Raw genomic sequence first — 20,026 nt, forward strand, 5'->3', positions numbered from 1 at the left:
TGACTTCCTCCTCCTGAAGCTTTAAAAGCATGAGCCTTAAAGCTGTTGACTTCCACCCCCACCTGTTGCAGAATTCTCACATCTCTTATAGTTTTGTCTTGTTTTTAAGTAAACTGTCCTCTTTCAGTTCTCGCCTTCCTTTAAAGAACCAGATACGAAGTAGAGAGGAGCACTGACGCGCCACAGCTGTGTTTCACAGTCATTTAAGAGTTTCTGTGAAAGTTGAAGGTGGAGATCCCACTGTGTGCTGCGTGTCCTCTGTTCCGTTTTCTCTCCAATCACCAAACAGCTCGGAGTTTCTAGTTACTTTAGCTGCTGTTGCTATGGAGATGACACAAAGTTCTCACCCTGGATACTTGGTAGCAGTCACAGATGAGGCCAGTTCATAGCATAGTGATGCAGGTTCAGTCGGTTCCCCTCGGCTCTGTTACCATCGGACCGCAGTCCTGGCGCGAGGGTACGGTCCGCTCCATTCGGCTTGCTGAGCGCCTGGTCCGGCAGACTCGAGCCGGGCAGCCCGCTGCGTGCAGACAGCCCCGGAGCGGCAGCAGCAGCGCCGCTGCAGGAGTAAGCCTAAAGCGCTCAGACGGCACAGCGGAAGTCACATCCAGAGATAAGATAAGAGCGGAGGCGTGCAGACCGAGGAGTCGTGACTGCGTCTGCAACCAGAAGATATCAAGACCCCAAAGTGCAGGAGCCATGGTGAGACAAACGATCCACAGTGCGCCAGGGTGGTGTGAAAGCCTGAAGTTATAGATTTTAAAAATAAATATATGTAAACTATTCTAAACTAGCGTTCACAGTTACAGGAATCCATATGAAAACTGCACGAGTTTAAACTTCATTTCATATTGAATAATAATGAATAACTGTTTTGCTCTGTAATTAAGTCAAGTCAGCTTTATTTGTAGAGCAAATTTAAAAGACATCAAGTATCAGAGTGCTGAACAGTGCCTGGAATAAAAACAAGGAATTAAGATAAATGAGGTAAAGAAGATGACAAAAAATCACATAAGCAGACTCTTATATACACTTGTCTATACGAGTATATATGTACACAAACATATACATGCATATACACACACACAGGTATGCACGTGGACATAAATACATGTTTACATATACACATGCATACAACATCCAATGAGATAACAAACTCTTTAATTATGTCATAACCCAGCACGAGCAACTGTTTTAGCATCAAAATATACTAAAAGTACCTCAATTAAAATCACTCATGATGCATTAACACACTGGAGGTGATTTTAATTACTTATATACTCCTGAATAGCTTTATCTACATTAATACAGCATTATACATATTCATAGATTTAAAATCTGCAAAGCAAAAATGATGGTGTGGTGCACACGGATGTGGAGTATTTGCTTCCTGGATTAAAGCATCTAAAAAACAGAATCGCAGAGAAATACTTAAAGTCTATTAAAACTGAATCAGCAAAGTATTTAAGTAAATCTACTAAACTGCTGCTACTACTACCTTCCACTGCTCACCCTCTCCATGCCCTCATCCTGTGGTGTTGGGCATTGTGAGCTCAACAGTGCTCCAGTCCAGTGGCATGCAGACGTTAAATTTATGGGGTATGAGCCCGTAAAGGTTGGAATCTCAGCTCGTAGGGAGCCAGGATGAGATGTTTTAGGAGATAAACAGACTGAAACATTCTTTACAGAAAGCTGCAGAGCACCACAGAGGAAAGTACAGCTTTATAAATCAGCAATATTTTACACTTGTTGGTAGAGGCGGAGCTAAATTCGTTTAAGACTCTCATCTCTGAGACATTTCAAGACTTAAAACACCTTTATTTTCTAACTCTTTCTATATTAAAAGCCTTCACTTGTTTTTATTTAGATTTCAATCGTCTGCGTTTTTAAAGTCGACTGATGTTTTTGAGTGTTGGATTCAGACGTTGAGCTTGAACTTTTTTTAAAGTTCCCTGGTGGCTCTCAGAGGACACCTGTGGCCCCGTTCCCACCGTCCAGCCTGCGTGAGCAGTGTGCCGGAGCCAGTGTTGCTGTAGTTGCTGACTACATGCGCAGAGTTCGGGAGGTGGAGGTCCAGCTGCGCAGGCAGGCCGGCAGAGTGACCGAGGAAGGTGTCAAGCTGGAGAGGGAGCGAGGACACCTGGAGAAGATGCTGCGCAGTCTTAGGACCAATCTGACCATCAACCAGAAGAGCTCAGAGGGGAGAACCAGGAGGCCATCCACCACTGAGACGGCAAGCTTACACAACACTTAAAATGCTGAAATTCTTCTGTCTACTTTGGTGTTAAAGATGCTCAACTGTGGTGAAGTATTTTCTGCCCGGCACCTCAGGATCATTTTCAGGATTTCAAGTGCAAAAACTTGCCTGCTTGCCTCACGCACATACAGCATTAAATCTTTATTACCTCCAGTATCACTGAGAGTTAATCCAGCACCAAGTTCAGAGCTGTAGACTGAGGCCCTGACAGGTCTGCCCCTTTGCAGGAGAGAGATGGTGCTGATTACTTGCTGCTGTGGGAGAGGAGAGAGCTGGCTGAGCTGAAACAGGATCTGGAGGGAACACTGAAAACCACACTGAGCCAGCTTCAGGTGATTTACAGTCCTCTGTCTTCATCGCTTGACTTGTTTTCCCTCCACTCTACCCTCACAGGCACGAGAGAGGTTAGAAAAACAACAATGCTCAGGTATCACTAACCTCCACCCTTCTTCTTTAGATTTTGTTGTTGCTGGATTTATAGGGACAGTTTATCCACCTGAACTGTTCTGATGTGAGACGAGTGAATTCTCTTAAATTTAACACATTTAAAATCCAAAAGACTTGTGAGCAGTTTTGTGACTAGAAGTTTGGTGGATGTAGATAGTAGAAAAAAAGTAGTTCCTTTGTTTTGGTTCTTTGAAGACCAAAAGGCGAGATGGTACGGTGATGTGTCTGTTTTAGAGTGAGTTGTCCAATCTTGTTGGTTAGAACTACAGGCCAGAGGAAACATATGTAAATTCACTTTTGAGGTGAACTGTTCCTTTAAGTTAAAGCTCAGGCATTTCAGGGGATGAGTAACAGGAAGTAACAGCCATGTAGCATATATCTTTGAGGTTGCTAAACGTAACATGTGTATGTTTACTGGGTTACTGAAACTCTGCTGCGTATCCAGGCTGTTGATGCCTCGACCAGCTGAATGAAGAATTGAAAGACTGCATGCTCTCCCTGTGCCTGCATGGTTTCTTTAGGCTGCTGCAGATTTTCCCCACAGCAGAACTGCTTGTTGACTCTGAATAGGCTGCATGTGTGAATGTGAGCTTGAATGAAGGTCTTTCTGTGTTAGCCCTGTGATCAGTGTTGGTCAAGTTACTTGAAAAAAGTAATCAGTAACTAATTACTGATTACTTCCCCCAAAAAGTAATCCCGTTACTTTACTGATTACTTATTTTCAAAAGTAATTAATTACTTAGTTACTTTTTAAAAACACGATTTACAACCTGAATAGGTGATAAAGCGATAGATCTTTCAGCCCAATTCTACTTTTTCTGCATAATCATCATACAAAATGTAATCAAATGGAAAAGTCTCTTTTTAAAACTTGTTTTATTAGTTTTAATCTTTTAACTTTATGCATCAAGCAAACATTAAATTATCTGCAACATTCTCTGACTGGAAGAAATTTGTTTAATATTTAAACCTATTTTCTGCACATTCCAGCACATAAAATAAAATATTTTGTGTGTTTACACTCAGTCTTTCAAATAGATGCAAGTAAAACACAGCAGAAAATAAATAAAGTCAAAGACTAGCGGTCCTGTTGCTCTATTTTCACCTGTAAAGCAGGAGTGGGGTAGGCGGAGGTTTACCCTGGTGCAGGTGTGCAGCGGTCAGTGGAAGAATCCGCGAGTTTCTCTGTGAGTTTCCCATTACGTCGTAGCTACTCGGTGCTTGCTCAGAAGTTTAGGGGTTTTTCGCTGTAAAAAGAAGTTTTCTTCCCACGCACAACGGACACTAATGTTTTTGTCACTTTTTATGGAATCAAACTCAAAGTAAGGTCAGTACTTCCACGCTTTAAACGCTGCACGCTCATACTCTCTCTGCACTCGATATATGATCCATTGTTGATCTGCACACAGCTGTTGTCACGAACGTCGCACTCGCTTACGTCACTGTCATGAGACATTCTCGCAAAAGAATCACAGTTTTAGTAACGCAGTAACGCAGCGTTCCTACGGGAAAGTAACGGTGATCTAATTACCGTTTTTGCAATAGTAATCCCTTACTTTACTCGTTACTTGAAAAAAGTAATCGGATTACAGTAACGCGTTCTGCCTGTGATAGACGGGGACATGTTCAGGGTCTATTCCACCATTTGCCTTATGAGCTGGGATGCTGGGATAAGCTAAAGGCCTGAATGCCCCTGAAATGGATGGGCTGTTTGTTGTTAAGCATTGGCTAAGCGCACTGAACAGAGAGTTTAACAGGTGCTGTTAGCCTGAGTCAAGAATAATGTACATAGACAGAAAGATACATGTAGCCACTGTGAAATAACCGATTGGTTTGTGGTTTGCATTTTCAGTCGAAAAACCCCCCCACTTGAAAATCTCACATATTTTATTTTATGAAACTTTTTATTGTTATTTTTTTACCACATTTTTCTGTCTGCAAAGTAACCCGTACCTATATATTTGTCTGCAAGCTGCTGTCCTAATGCATTATTTCCTGCCTTCTTCTTTAAGGCCCTGGGTGAGAGCAGCAGACAGCTGCTGGACTGTGCTAGTGAGAGGGCTCGAGTACTGACACTGCTCCCTCTCAGTGGCTCTGCTGGAGGACATGACTCTGCACCTCAGACCTTTATCAAAACAGACCCCATCAGCCCCTTTACTCCAGGTACACTCAGGACAAGGAGAAGCTCTCGTTAAGAAATCATATAAGAAATAAGAGCAGATTTTGCCCAAATATCAATGAAACAAGTGAGAAAAACAACAGTTCTTACACCACACATAAATTATATATTTTCAAAACAAGATCCTAAAAAAAGAGAAGTATAAACTCCAGAACTTTAATTAAACGAATTAGTTGCTTTGTACGTGGTCACTAATCTACACAGCCAGTGTCCCTGCTCACACTCAGAGAAAGAGCAGATCATCTTAAAACAGATCTCCTGTGTCCTCAGGATTAACATTGACAGATAGGATATCTCCTGCTTCTCTTGCAGAGTGTAAAAAGGCTTTAGAGTCGTCCTCTCTGAGGGTCAACCAGTCGCAGCTACTGAGAGAAACCATCAGACGGACGCTAAACAGCGCCATCAGCAGGCAGAAAGCTGCTCATTGCGCTGTCAATGACGGCCTGGTGAAAAAAATTGCAGAGACAGTCACCCTGCAGGTAAAAAGATCCTGAATGAATGCAGAAGTGCATTTTTGTATTAAGGTAATAACACATACTTAACCATCATTCTGTCTTCTGTAGCAAAATCTGGCGCTGACGTCTGCAGCCACCCGGCAGGCCATGTTTCGTAAGCAGAGGGAGATCAACTGCATTCGTCACAGCCACGGCAGAGCGCAGGTCAGAGAGCGCGTGGAGCATGTTTATGTGAGATTTTATGAAAATGTTTGGCTCACGCTGTCCTGCTCACAGGGTCCAGAGTACAGCGGTGATCTTCTGTCCAGAGAGAAGCTCAACAGGCCTCTGGTGAAGGTTTATCAGAGACACCCGGGGACACAGTTACCTGAAGCTGCTCAGCTCATTCAGGTGCGTCCGACACACATCCGGCTGCCACATTCATGATCATACTTCATGAAGTGTGTTTTGGCCTTTACCTCGTCCTGATGTCAGATATCTGAGTCTCTGAGTGCTGAGGCTACATGTGTGTGTTTGCACTGTGATGCTAAGCTGGGAGTGTACTCGAAGTCAGCTGGACCTTTTGTGCTGAAACGACTAAGCTAACAGACTCTGCTGCAGGTGTGTCAACATGGACGGTGCCTTTCACATGCATATCGAACCAGTGATAAATTGGACATAATTAATCTGCAGCTTTAATATTTCCAATCATGTTTTCTTCTTTATATTCTGGTAACATTTAATAACTTTGCTGATTACTGATGGATTAATATTTAATACACATTGTTACAAAGAAAAAAAATCCAAATACAGGGTGAGCTGAATGCTCTGGGTTGATGTTAGCTTCCACTTGAACTCTGCAGAAACTAATCTGCATGATGTTTGTCTGCAGAAGCTGAGACTTGTTTCTAAATTCTGCCTCGTGCATTTTATGGTTTGCAAAAATAAATTGTGACCTCAAAGCAGAACGATAGGCGTGAAGCACAGTCTCACTCTTCAGCTCAGTCTTTATAATTATGCTTAATAATGCTTTGCATGTCAGATACGACTAAAAATAAACACAAACTGAACATTCAGGATTCGTATCATTATCATTATGGAGTACAGTGGCTGGTGTTCACTTGTATTAAAAAAGCAAAGTGGTTTATCACTCTAACTTGCTCATTTTGCCTCGGACAAACAAAATCATTTTGAAATGTGTTTCCTGTGTGTCTCTCAGAGCGGTGCGGCGCTCAGACGATGTCTTAAGTCCTCTGAGGGTGAGCTGGGGAAGCTGCAGCGCACATGTCTGCAGCTGCTGGATGACCTGCAGGGCAAGAGAGCTGCAGCTCAGGTGGACGCAGCTGTGGTCCGCATGAGGCGTCAGCAGGTCGACAAGCGAGCCATGCCCGCTTTCCTCCAGCAAGGGGCGCTGTGATGCTAATTTAGTTAATGATGAGAACTATTTACAGGTTAAAGAACATTAGAACAGCTTGAAAATGCACTTTAAGGTAAAATGTTTATGCACAGTCTTGTTTCTTTGGCTCATTTATGTTTTTTCTAAGCTGTTTAGTTTGAGTTGAACTGTATTGCATCATCATAGATATTTAATACACAAGTGATCTGCAAATTTCAGAAAAAACACATTTTATTCACAAACCAAAACATTACATGTTTCAACTTAGAAAATATACAATTTTGGGAATATTAGCTCATTTTGAATTTGATGTGGCAACATGTCTCAAAAAAGTTGGGACAGGCCCATGATTGTGTGGCAATGTCCTGTGGCCCCTCTTCTTTTATATCCAGCCCCTAAATGTCCAGGGTCTGGGGAGAGCAGCTGCTGGACCTTTGGTCCAGTTATATTTCTTGTTTCATGATGCTTCAAAGGTTTTCTGTTGATGAAAAGTCTGGAATGCAAGCAGGCCACTCCAGCACTGAGTTCTGATAATAAGTCAGATTGTCCCTCTCGTCCTCAGTCCGGAGGACACAGCGTCCATGTTCTCCAGTGAGAATTTCAGATTTCAGTTTGTCCACAGAACAATTTTCCACTTTGCCTTTTAACGAGCTTTTTCCCCAGAGAAGTTCTTTGCATGGATGTGTGTTACCCTGCTTTTGGGGATGGCACAGAGAGCTGTGTTCAAAGACTGTGATTTCTGGAGATGTTGCTGAGTCCATGCAGTTGTTTCCATGACTGAATCATGTTGGTTTTTAATGCAGGGCTGCCTGAGGCTCCAACGATCACAGGCATACAGTTTAGATTTTTGACTTGATCATCATTTGCATATCACCATCATGCAGATGATGAGATAGTATTTTTACACCGAGAAGTATTATTATAATTTTTCATGCTAATCTCAGACTCTTCTGTTGGTACAGCCCATCCAAAAATCTAGTGTGTCTGAGCCGTCTGATCTGTGGATGGATATTCTAACCAAACTCTGAGCTGATAGCCTCATACTGCATCATCCTGTTAAATACTTCTGGCTCCAAAAAAACGAGCACTCTTCATTTCAATTCAATTCAATTTTATTTATATAGCGCCAAATCACAACAAAAGTCACCTCAAGGTGCTTTATATTGTACAGTAGATACAGAGAAAAACCCAACAATCATATGACCCCCTATGAGCAGCACTTTGGCGACAGTGGGAAGGAAAAACTCCATTTTAACAGGAAGAAACCTCCAGCAGAACCAGGCTCAGGGAGGGGCGGGGCCATCTGCTGTGATTGGTTGGGGTGAGAGAAGCAAAACACCATCTTTGAACTTAAAATACAAAATCAAAGACCATGGGGTATGTCTGTTTGTTGTTTGCAGCCAACAGCCATCTGGAGCCATCATCAAGTGGACACTCAAAGAAATGCAGCATTTAGGAATCGCATGCTAAATACTGCAGGCTGTTATTCTGCAGTCTGGCCTGATAGAATAGAACAGCCTTTATTGTCATTGTACATGTGCAATGAAATTGTGATGTACAGTAGGAGAGATGAAATAAAAAAGAGAGCTTTGTTTGAGCTGCCTTCTCTCACTGGAGAGTTTTCCTAGAAGAGTTGAAGTTTAACGCCTGTGCTGTTAGGATGAAATCTTCAGCAGCTCCACAGAATTCAGCTCCGGGTTTAAACCAGTATAATTCTGTGGGTTTCTCTCAAGACAGCATATCACTCCACAGACACACAGACACTTTCATTCTGATCTAATTAGGCTTTCTGTTATTGAAAGAACACATCACAACAATGGAAAGAATGACTTTATGTATGCCTGAAAAACAGAAATAGGAAAAAGTATCCAGAGATGGAGTAATTTGATTATCTTATCTAACCACACAATAATCATATACTGCAGATTATCTCAATTCAATTTCTTTATTGTCCCACAAGGGGAAATTAGTTTAGCAGCAGGATAAAAATAAACAGAACAATAAAATAATAATAACAATAATAATGATAGAAAGTTCAAGGACAATTATTTGCCATTAAGGAGACAAGACGCAGTAGGGATAAAAGAGACCTGGAGTCTTTTAGTCCTCCTCACAGGTACTCTAAAACGGCGGCCGGAAGGCAACAACTCAAACTCACTGTGAAGTGGATGGTTCACACAATTAATAATAGAATGAGTCTTTCTAAGCACATTTCTATTGTAAATGGCCAAAAGCCCATCTTGCCAGCGCCCTGAAATTTTGCTAGCAGTTTTTACCAGAAGTCCCAACCGATTCTTATTCTTCACCGTCAGGTTACCAAACCAGGCAGCGATACAAAAAGACGTCACAGATTCAATGAAACTTCTATAAAACAAAGACAACATCTCAGACGAGACATTAAAAAATCTCATTCTCCTTAAAAAGAAAAGTCTTTGTTGAACTTTTTTAGTGACATCAGCATGAGATTCAAAACACAGTTTATGGTCAAGTACCACACCTAGATATTTATAACTCTCAACGATCCCAATATTGGCAGTTTTAATGATAGTAGGTGATGAGCTATAAGAGGACTTCCTAAAATCAATAATCATGTCTTTAGTTTTTGACACATTAAGTGAAAGGAAGGACTCATCACACCAATTCACAAAATCATCTACAACCTGCCCATGGCCTGACTCGTCCACTAGAAGACTGACGATCACTGTGTCGTCAGCAAACTTCAGAATGTGTCTGTTCGTGAAATTGCTGCGACACTCATTTGTGTACAGAATGAACAGAAGGGGAGAGAGGCAGCACGCTGGGGTGATCCTGTAGAAGAGGAGAGCACATCAGAAAATACACGATTCACACAATCTAATACCATGAACAAATCTTACTGTGAAAAAACATGAAATCACCCTGTGTTCAGTTTGAAACTGTGGGACTGTTCATTGCTTCTAATCACTTTTCTAGTCATGGGACTGCAGGTCACTTGACATCCCTCCCACCAAACTCAACGTCTTTCATTAGGAGATGAGATGTGATTTAATAAACCTGCCCTGCTTCACCTCAGTACAGACACGTCACATCATTCTTTAGAGAAAACTCAAGAAAGCTTAATACTTTCCACTTTTTCCACATTTTCAGCTACACAGATGTGGCTTTTCTTCATAAAGCCCCGTTGATTATCTTAAGTCTGAATGGACCTTTTCTAAGCAGCCATGGTTTGGAACAGAAGTCTAACAGTCTAATTTAATCATAAGGAGTGGGGTGGGAGATTCTCCCAGAGTTGATTAAGGGAATATTAAGAGAAACCAGTAAGAGATTTACCTTCAGATCTCTGTGGCTGCTCCGTCTGCATGAAGCTAGTTTGTAAAACTTTAGCTTTAAATTAAAATAAACAAAAAACAACTTGATTTCTTGAATTCAAGATGAAAACAGCGGATTCATTCTAGAAAATATTCTGAAAGAAACGCCTTTAAGAGCTGAAGCGTCGACCGGCAGGAGGATTTTCTCCTGGTGAGACAGAAACATCAGTGATGTCGAAGCTGCTTGGCTCTCTGCTTCTCCTGTGTTTACTTCCAGCTGTGGGTAAGTCAGCAAAGCCGGTGTGTGCATGCTTCTGCTCGTGCAGCTATAGCAGACAGAAAAGGTTAACATTAATATAAAAAAACTCATTTTCTTGCATAATTAAGATCTATTATTTTCCCCTCATTGTTTGATGTATGAAGTTTTTGGAAAAGAACTATTTAAGTAGCTGTAATGTGAGATGAAGAAAGATGCGACTGGAAAACTGGAACCGTTACACCTTAAAAAACTGCCTAAATAAAATTATTTTAAAATACAGAAATATTTTTGTTTAATAATGAATATGTTTGATCTTTATATTACTTGTATATATAAAAAACCTCTTTGTGTCACAGGATGCCGTTCCATAAGAAATATCCAAGCGCAGTAGCAATCAGAGAAGAGTTTCAATAGCTGAGGCTAACAGACAGTGCACAAGAGAGTGCACGCAGGGTGGAGTGGGTGGAGGTGAGACAGAAGGATACATGTGAGAGTAAAAGGGAAGGTAGTGAGACCTGCTGTGACGTATGGTTTGGAGACTGTGGCACTGATAAAACGACACGAGGCAGGATTTCACTGAGAGTGACCGGACAGGATTAGAAGCTAATATATCAGAAGAGGCGAGCCTGAGTTTGTTTGGACATGCGCAGAGAAGGGATGGTGGATATGTTTTAGAAAGGATGTTTAATACCAGGCGGGAGGAAAAGAGGAAGAGCTCAGAGAAGATGTGTGATGTAGAGGAGGAGGACCTGCAGATGGTGAGCTCTAAAGGAAGCAGCTGAAAGAAGAAGTGGTTAACACTCGTGTTAGTGGTAAAGATAAAGCAGTGTGTTTCATCATATTAGGGCTGCAACAAATAAATATTCTAACCTCTGATTAATCTTGGTGATTAATCATTTTGAAGTACATTTTAAAAAGCAGTTTAAAAGACACGTTTTTACCATTCTTGTATTTTGTGATTATTATGATTCAGTTGACTTATTTACTGTGGCTCACATGCAAAACTCACATCTGCACTTCAGTTCCCCTCTTCTGTTACACCTGTGTGTTCCCCACCATCTCCCCTCTGGACTGCATCAGATTCCCCCTGAAGTGTCCACCCGGGCAGCTCTGCCTGTCCAGCCGAGCCGTGGGTGAGAAAGGTGAGTTCAGCTCGAGTCACTGAAAGTCAAATTTAAATGAATCAAAACTGAGAAAAAGAAGCGAGAAAGGTCAGCGCCCGGCTCGGGGAGGAGTGTGTCAGTGTGATTTGCTTCTTTCTTTCAGGGGACTTCCGTGTGGTTTTGTACGAGAAGAGCTGCGTCCTGCCCTCCCTGTGCGGAATCACGGGTGAAAAATACGCGCTGGGACTCAACTTCACCTTCACCAATGAATGCTGCAACACTCACTTGTGTAATGGCGCTGCTACATCTGCTGCCCCCTACTGGATTGGGACATTATTCACACTTCTAACTCTGTACTCCGTTTGGTGAATAGTCAACGATATAAAGCAGATAGAGTTCCTATTTCTGCCCTCTAATGGACAAAAGCTGTACTAAACTTTTTTTAAACAATATATTTATTTATTTTTACTCTAACAGTAAATTGGTAACAATAAGGCAAGCGCACCAGTGTAGTTCAAGTTCAAGTTCAAATTTTATTCGCCACATGCAGTGGCAGGTTGCCCTGCAGTGGAATGAACCCACCCCCCGACCTTACACACATGACACAGACATCACATGGGGATACAAGTCAGAGAACGGTTGCATTACAGAAAAACACTGACATGTGCACTACAATGGGAAAGTACAAGAGGAAAAAAGAGACCTCTGCTCATGCTGGGCTACAGGAGGACAGCATGAGAACAGGAAACAAAAAAACTCCTCCTCACAGAAAGCACATAAATGTCCACAGTACAACATTATAGAGCACGTGACCAGCAACAGGGATGGGTAGGGGGTGAGGAGTAATCCCAGGCAACACAGCAGCCACCCTGTAATGTCCAAATTCACACAGACACACATGAAAAAGTACAACGTTTAAAACAAACAATGTCCTGGTAAATTTTCTGTTGGATCCAAAAATCTCACAAAATTAAAAAAAACTTTTTGCTGTTCAGTATATGCAGTTCTTGAAGGTTTGAGTCCATTTATAATATTTTGTCTTCATTAATTTTTGCTCATTTTTATGATATGTCTGTGTTTGTGAAAACAAACCAATCACAGTGAATCACAGTGAAACATGCTTTCTTTAGCCTCTCCACATTTAGTTCATATGCATATTTATATCGTAACAATTTACCTGCATTAACCAGTTACAGTGTATTAATCTGAGACATGAATTCACCTGCTGATACTTTCATTTTAAAATCTTTGTTCTGTGCATTTATTTCATGACCTGAAGTTTCTGACGAGCAGGATGGAAACATTCTAAAATACAGATATGACTGCCTTTTAGTGGTGTGCGGATCGATATTGAAATATCGATTCTTCCGATACCAGTAATTTATGTTCTAGAATCGATTCTCATATTAAAATATCGATATTTTAGTACTTTGGGCTAAATTTTTAGTTTTTCATTAACAGGAACACAGTGGAAAGAAACTATATCATTCGGATCGTCTAAATTGGAAGGAACTACTTCCTCTTACGCCTTTCACAGTCATATGCGAAATATAAATGTATAAATGTGTCGCAGCCCCTGGCGTGGGCACTCACAACAATGGCTGAGCGTGAACGGAGTCATGTGTGGACGTATTTTACCTCCACAAACGGCCGAGACGTGGTTTGCGATACATGTGGCAACCTCGTCAAACACCTCAGAGTAAATCATATCACAGAATATGACGAGCTTATGTTGAGGCGAACTGAAGAGGAGGAGAAGGACAGGTGCTGATAGGGGAGACAGATGAATTTCGCGGAGTCCTTTAGTGCTGCAGGCAGGCAACATGTCCAAATAGCGCAAAACTTCCTTTTTTTTTTTATTTCTACATGATAATTCTACATTATTAAGCAATATGAACAAGTAGTCTGATGTCCTGTAATCATTATGAAGCTATATTATTACAATTACATAATACAATTATATATTGTATTATGAAATACAATGAAACATTAAGTTTTTGTACAGAGTATCGGTATTGGATCAGTATTGCCGATACCACTCTACGGAAAGGAAATCAGTGGTATCGCACATCACTGCTGCCTTTCTTTAACAGTCCTTTGTATGTATCAGCAGGTGTTTTGGAGGTCCATTGAGTTAAATATGTTGGTTTTACAAAGCATGCAACCTGTAGAAGTGTAAAGGTTTTTTATTCAGATTGAATTGATTCCTGTTATTGAAACAGTCAGGATAAGAACATCTGTCACCAGATGGTGAATCTTTTCACTCCTTTTAGAACACAAACAGTGACGAGTCACAGCTAGAAGAGAAGCCTGGCACCCAAATGTAGGCATAGACTAAACATCCAGGGTACCAACACGTGTTCCTGTTCCTCTGTATCATAGACATTAAATTGGTGGCATTTTGCATTGAAAATATATGTTTCATGATGAGATGCTGATCCCATGACCAGATGCTCAATAACAAAAATCATGCTGTTTTCTGCCCTGAAAACGGAGTATATTTGTCTTCTTCTGTACTTCTGAAAGACAAAAAAAATGCTGGAAAAATAAAGCAAATGTAAAAGCACCAAATGTCAACCCAACCTTCTGTACGAACAGAGCCTGTAACTGGGAAATCGTTCCTAGTATGAGAGATTGCGCGTTTTAATTAACTATGAAACATCAGCTGATTCTGGGGGAGGTCAGGTGATCCTCCTGGGAAACATCAAAGCGTTGTTTTTCCTTCAAACAGCCAGTGAGTGGCGCCCTTTGCTGCCCGTCTGCTTCTTCTGCTCCAGGTGTTGTTAATTTACCTCCACATGAGGAGAGCATCATCAGCCGTGACAGCCAACCTTCCGCCCTTTCGGACACTTTGTTGTATGTCACTGGGATTTCCGGGCATGCTTTACCTACCTTTCCTTCTCTTGCTGCCCGTGTTTGCGTCCACTGAAGCGGGGACAGCGGCCCCTCGGCCTTCGGAGCAGACAGCGCAGGTGATGAGAAAAGTTCCCCGGAGAGAAACGCCGACTGTCCTGCCGCCGCCGTACCTCCACCTCCCGGTGTTTGTGGACTCTCAAGTGCCGCTGGTGGATAAGGAGTACTTCTCTCCGCTCAGGGGCACGGGAGTGGAGCCTCTGCCCGAGCCCGTCCGGGACGTCCTGCTCCCTATTCCGCCCAAATCCACTCCGCCCAGCGTCTCGGATGTTTCCGTGAAGACTACGTGTAAGCGGACAAAGATGCAAGTCCAGGTGGAGAGGAGCCTTCTGGGAACGGGTGAAGCCCGGTCTCAGCTCAAGCTGGGCACGTGCACAGCCAGCAAATCCACGAGGGATTACCTTTATTTTGAGTATGGCCTCGGTATGTGTGGAACCAAGCGCACGGTGAGTCTCAGGCATGAAAGGGCCCCAGAGAATCAAAAACGGAATAATGCTGATTCTGATTTTCTGTTAGTCCGAGATGATTAACCAGTAAAAAGAGCTTTGTGTTGCGTCTTTAGTGGGTTACAGTGGACTCAGAACTGTTACACCAATAACGACATCTAAGAGGGTGAACGTGTCATTTATATGCCAGGCTTTGCTCCAGTAGGTGAAACTGGGCCTGGTTCTACTTATTTCTTGGACTCGATAGAGTAGCTTTGCTTGATTTGTTTAAAATATTCGTTTTTACCGATTACCGGGCCTACAGCCCCAAGTTCACCCTCTGTCTGGAGCAAGATGCCTCACCTCACTTTAAAAAAGCTTGCTTCTGATTGGTTGCCTCTGGCAAATGTAGGCTTGATCAGGAGGCGATTGGGTTTCTGTACTCACTGCCAGAGGAACTAACTTTATGACGTCACACAGAGCCAAGAGTCGGGGGGAAACTGTTAAACTGGACCTTTGGCTCACAGGGGTTACTGTTACACACACACACAGAAAATATGAAAAAGAAAAATTATAGATGAGCTTTAAATAAGTGCATCTTTGGAGTTGCATACAGAAGCATCCATTATACTATTTCAACAATATCTGACTTTTGCTTGGCACCGCACAGGCAGGGTAAGATTATTATTTTTAGTTCAGAGCAGGAATTTTGTGCCGCTGTTTAAGCGTATTCATCTTTAATAAGATCACAAAAATGGAAAAAATACTGGAAGAGATTTTTTTTTTTTTCCCCCAGAACCATGCTGAACAGAATCTGCCAAAAATCCAACTTAAACAAGTAACTTATTAATCAATAAATCTGCCTTTAAATAAAACACAAAATGCTAAATATGTAGCAGGAGTAGATGCGCAAAACAAGTCACAATGAATGCAAATTTATTAACAGAACATAAGGACACAAATATTTACTGAGAGCTGGAGGACGAGTCTTTGCCCCCCTGTTCCTAGCTTCAATGACCGGTCTGTATATGCACTTATTTCTGTCACACAAATTAATCAAAGTATTGCACTATTTATCTGATTGCATAGAGAAATCGTCTGTGCTGGAAAGATGTGGACATATTTATATATTTATACCCTCGTTTGTCCACTAGGGGGCTCTGTAGTAGGACACCACAGTCAGATAAACCTTTTTGAGTGTTTGGAGTTTTGGTCAGGTGACACAAAACACCCGATGATGTCAGCATTACTGTAAGATTTCATATTCCTATTGAACAAATAAGAAAATAATAGATGTATTTCAATAAAAGTAGTTTAAATGTATGCTTCCAAAACATTTTCATGTACTGCAGTAATTTATATTTGAATTTTGTTTTTGACTAAATCTTCAGTCATAAGATTAGGATTACATGTTGAGTAAGATTATGTGTACACCTGCTGTGATTCACTGTTGGCATTCAGCTCACTGCTCATAACTGTAGACGAAGTTTTATTTAAATGTTAATATAAAAATTCTGGTTGCAGATCATTGATAACCAGGTTGTCTATTCAAACACACTTCGTTACGACCCACCGAGACTCAAAGGACCAATCAGGCGAGTGGTGCCCTTCAGCCTACCTGTGTCATGTTATTTTAACAGGTGAGCTTAAAAGATTAAATTGAGGACAGACAGAAACTTATTCATAACACACAAGCTGTTTATTAATGCTGTTTTTTCCATTTTTCTTTTAATGCTAACAACCTTTTAGGTACCAATACACCTACAAAATTGGCTACATACCAAAGGTGCCCATACGCAAGATCTTCAAACGAGTAAAGAACGGAGCTAAATTCAGTCTGACGCCACGAAACGGTAAAGCTACAGAAATGTGTGCAGTTATTAAACCCCAGTGGATTTCAGAGGTTCTTGGTGGTCTTTGTTTATCAAATTAAATTAATTTTTGATAAACATTTTTCAATATCATTCAGAAGCAAGACCTTGATGTTAATGTGACAAATGCAAAGTTTGCAACTGTGTGCAGGTGCTAGAAACAGATTAATGTCAAAATCACTGGTGTGGCTGAGTCACTGTTTCTTTAAGCACAGTATCCTAGTGCACACCTCCACACTAATCACGAGTCTTTGGATCCAGGAGGACATTTATATCTGGAATAATGAGGTATTTTATTTAGATTACCAAAAATTTAATTATTTCAACTTGATGTGTTTATGAAGATCACAAGTTAAATGTCCAGTTTTGTTTTATTTCATAAAGATAAAAAATCCTCCCTGTAGTGATTGAATCTGAATAGAAACATTAATTTCTTAAGTTGGTGCCACATTTCATCCAGATGTGTTCATAACTATTTGATTCATGCTGCAAACAAACAAACTGTTTGTTGGCGCCATGTCGACGTCACCCTTATAAATATGTTGATGCTTTGAGCTAAGATATCCAGGGAACACAAGGTTTTAATCATGTAGCAAACTGAGTTCAGAGATTCATTCTTTGCTACTAATATTTTGCTTTTGGCACCAACTTTACTCCTGACACTTCAAGGATTTTGCAGATTGTCGGGAAAATACTTTGTCCAGTAGATATTCAGGTGAATTTTTGCAGTTTGAGCACTTTGCAAAGCTGCTTTCACACAGCTGCTATCAAAATGGTTTGTTTTTAAAGTGTGAGTGAGCTTTGCAGCTGCTTTTCCTGTCGCTTTACTGCTAATTTACTGTCCTATTTTCCTTTTAGCGAAGTGGGAAAGGCTGTCCCCATCAGATCAGTACGTGCTCGGAAAGCCCATGTACTTTCAGGCCGAGGCCCTGCCCATGTCCCACGATGAAAGACTGTACATCCACTCGTGTTATGCCACTCCAGAGAAGTCCCACACATTCAAGCTTAGATTCCCTGTTGTGAGAAACTTTGGGTAATGAATGTCACACGTCAAAAAAGCTGAAGCATCATTAAAAAAGATCATGCCATGGTCAGCTTTTTTCTCTTTCTGATAAAGATGTATGGTTGAAAGCAAAGGCGGGCGCTCCAGGTTCATCCCGTACAGAAACGATGCTGTGAGATTCTCTGTGGATGCGTTCCTGTTCAAGGGAATGATGGGCCAGGTCAGCCGAAATACAAGTGTCACCAGACTGATGTTTCATATGCTGTTCTTTATTTTATCCCAAGTTCTTTGCCGTAAATCAGTGATGGCTTGCATGCGTACTGAGAAGTAAGTAGATCTCGACACGTGCCTTTACCCGCTTGATTTAAAAATTTGAGTAAAGCAGAAGTCTTATATTTAAAACAAGCAAAGAGCTTCTTTATGCAGGCGCATTGTTATAATTCCTCCACATCTGTCGCTGTTAATCATTTGCTTCATGCAAATTAATTGTTTGCTAAGCCTGTGCATGTGTAACTGTAAAAATTCAGTGGTTTGATGGCTGACCCCTTTTTAAATTAAATTGGGTTAGATCTGGGAGTCCGTGTGGTTTGACTGAATAAAGCGATTAAAAACTAATAGAGTAAACTTGCTTTTTCTGTATCTGCTGCAGCAGCTGTATATGCACTGCATCATGTCTGTGAGCAGTTCGGTGCCTACACCCACAGCCAAGTCCTGCAACTACGACACAAAGGCCAGAAGGTTCGATTTCCCCTGAAGCTCTTCTTAAAAACGCTGCGATATGATGACATTGAAAGCGTCTGTTGTCTTTGCTGCTTTGTGCAGATGGGCTGAGCTGTATGGATCAGACACAGTGTGCAGCTGCTGTGACTCCAACTGTAGCTCTGCTGCATCCAATGGTGAATCATCACTTAAACTTTTCTTTGTTTAAAATTTTTTTTTGCTTTCTGCTGGAATTAAATGATTGAATATTAAAACATTTTCATCTTTTCCAGAGACTCGAATAATCAGCAGTCGGCCGTGGACCATAGAACCTAAAGCGAAAGCCATCGGCTCCCTGAAGAGGAACACGATCTCCACCAAAACAACAGCGGCACCGGAGTCAGCCACGACTGAGTGGAGGTGGACGTCGCAGCCGGTGGTGACGGCAGCGCTTCCGATGGATAAGGTGGAGAAAACGGTGAAGGAGTTGGAGTGGCCGTTTGGAGGTGGTGGAGTGATGTGGACTGAGGAGGAAGGTGAGGAGAAGCAGGGGAAGGGCTCTGCTTCTGTGGAGGAGGTGATCGCAGAACCCCGCCGGATATTTGAAGAAATATTTGATTTTGACAAATAAAGCTGGAGTTTGAGCGACGAGCTTCCTCCGGGTCACTAACAAACCAAATTAATTCCACTTATAAGTTTGCAAAAATGTTTTCTGTGGTAAACAAGTTTGAGAACGTTGTTGTTGATACTGAGCAAATTGATTACCTTTATTTGATTTGCATCACTAAATCTATAAACAATGACATAAATAAAGATTATTGGAAATTCAATCTCATACTTACTGAGCGATGGGTGAGAAAGTGGACACCCCCATAGGTTGTATAGAAAATAAATTCATTGTGAAGCTCCAGGTCTGCCATCTTGTCGTTTGTGAGGACCAGATGTGAGAACCAGATGTTTAGGTCAAAGCATGTCAGTGTGAATTTAATGTGCAGTGACTCAGTTTAGACGTTTCTGTATTATCAATAATTATTTGGACTTCAATCACAGAGAGAAAGAAATGCAGGACTCGCACTGGATCATCTCTCCAACAGTAAGAGAAGATATGAATGCAACTAATTTCAATTCAACGAGCATTTTATGTCATCATTTCTACTTCTGTAAAAATTCAGGCGCTGGTAGTGAAGTGTTATTTTTCACCATGTTGTTGTGCATAAGACGGCACGGCGAGAACTCGTGGGGCAGAGTGGTGCAGTGGTCAGCGCCGTCGCCTCGCATCAAGAAGATTGTTGGTTTGAATCGAGCAGCCAGCTGCGCCCTTCTGTGTTTGCATGTTCTTCTTGTGTCTACATGGTTCTTCGTGGTTATGCAGAGATCCTCCCACGGTACAAAAACAAGCAAAGGCATAGCCATCCTAAATTGAAGGTGTGATTGAATGACCACCCGTCTTGTGTGTACCCCACCCTGTGACAGGGTGATAGAGTGGGTGGATGAATGGATGTTATAGTTTTCCCCGAGTCTTGTATACAGTTGGTCTTCTGTTTAGATCCCGAGAGTTTAAAGCACTTCTACACTGACTGAACATCTCAGACCCAAAGGCTACATCCATCTTTTGTAAATGGCAAATCTGCATCCAGCTTGTTAGCTTGTTTATTATGAATTAAAAGATTTGCTGTGCTATAATTTAATATAGGACCATCTAAGGTGTCTTGTGCTGCTGTAAGGCGTGTGGGATCTTTGAGGATGTCCTGGG

General features: G+C 41.5%; 3 protein-coding genes across 5 annotated transcripts; all 3 read left to right on the forward strand.

Annotated features, from left to right (window-relative positions):
* The first annotated feature begins 202 nt into the window (after nt 1-202).
* tektl1 (tektin like 1) lies at nt 203-6,833 on the forward strand. Of its 2 annotated transcripts, XM_087847857.1 has the most exons (8): nt 203-702; nt 1,949-2,233; nt 2,485-2,589; nt 4,717-4,867; nt 5,196-5,362; nt 5,447-5,542; nt 5,615-5,728; nt 6,537-6,833. In XM_087847857.1, exons 1-8 carry the CDS (start codon nt 373-375, stop codon nt 6,732-6,734), a joined length of 1,446 nt encoding a protein of 481 aa, XP_087703983.1. In that variant the 5' UTR covers nt 203-372; the 3' UTR covers nt 6,735-6,833. The 2 variants fall into 2 exon arrangements, with proteins under 2 accessions (XP_087703983.1, XP_087703982.1); XM_087847856.1 differs by having other exon boundaries at nt 5,447-5,728.
* A 3,398-nt stretch (nt 6,834-10,231) lies between these two features.
* On the forward strand, nt 10,232-11,731 carry LOC148100706 (uncharacterized). Of its 2 annotated transcripts, XM_087847859.1 has the most exons (3): nt 10,232-10,283; nt 11,282-11,401; nt 11,526-11,731. In XM_087847859.1, the coding sequence occupies exons 1-3, from the start codon at nt 10,232-10,234 to the stop codon at nt 11,729-11,731; spliced, it is 378 nt and encodes a 125-aa protein (XP_087703985.1). The 2 variants fall into 2 exon arrangements, with proteins under 2 accessions (XP_087703985.1, XP_087703984.1); XM_087847858.1 differs by lacking the exon at nt 10,232-10,283 and having other exon boundaries at nt 11,224-11,401.
* A 2,429-nt stretch (nt 11,732-14,160) lies between these two features.
* Nucleotides 14,161-19,138, forward strand: zp3d.2 (zona pellucida glycoprotein 3d tandem duplicate 2). Its single transcript, XM_006801849.3, has 8 exons — nt 14,161-14,721; nt 16,225-16,340; nt 16,450-16,553; nt 17,430-17,604; nt 17,689-17,794; nt 18,224-18,312; nt 18,397-18,470; nt 18,567-19,138. Exons 1-8 carry the CDS (start codon nt 14,161-14,163, stop codon nt 18,902-18,904), a joined length of 1,563 nt encoding a protein of 520 aa, XP_006801912.2. The 3' UTR covers nt 18,905-19,138.
* Nucleotides 19,139-20,026: the final 888 nt, after the last annotated feature.

This window comes from Neolamprologus brichardi, chromosome 11, assembly GCF_056152115.1.
Source record: "Neolamprologus brichardi isolate AB-2024 chromosome 11, ASM5615211v1, whole genome shotgun sequence".
In the NCBI taxonomy this organism is placed as follows: domain Eukaryota; kingdom Metazoa; phylum Chordata; class Actinopteri; order Cichliformes; family Cichlidae; genus Neolamprologus; species Neolamprologus brichardi.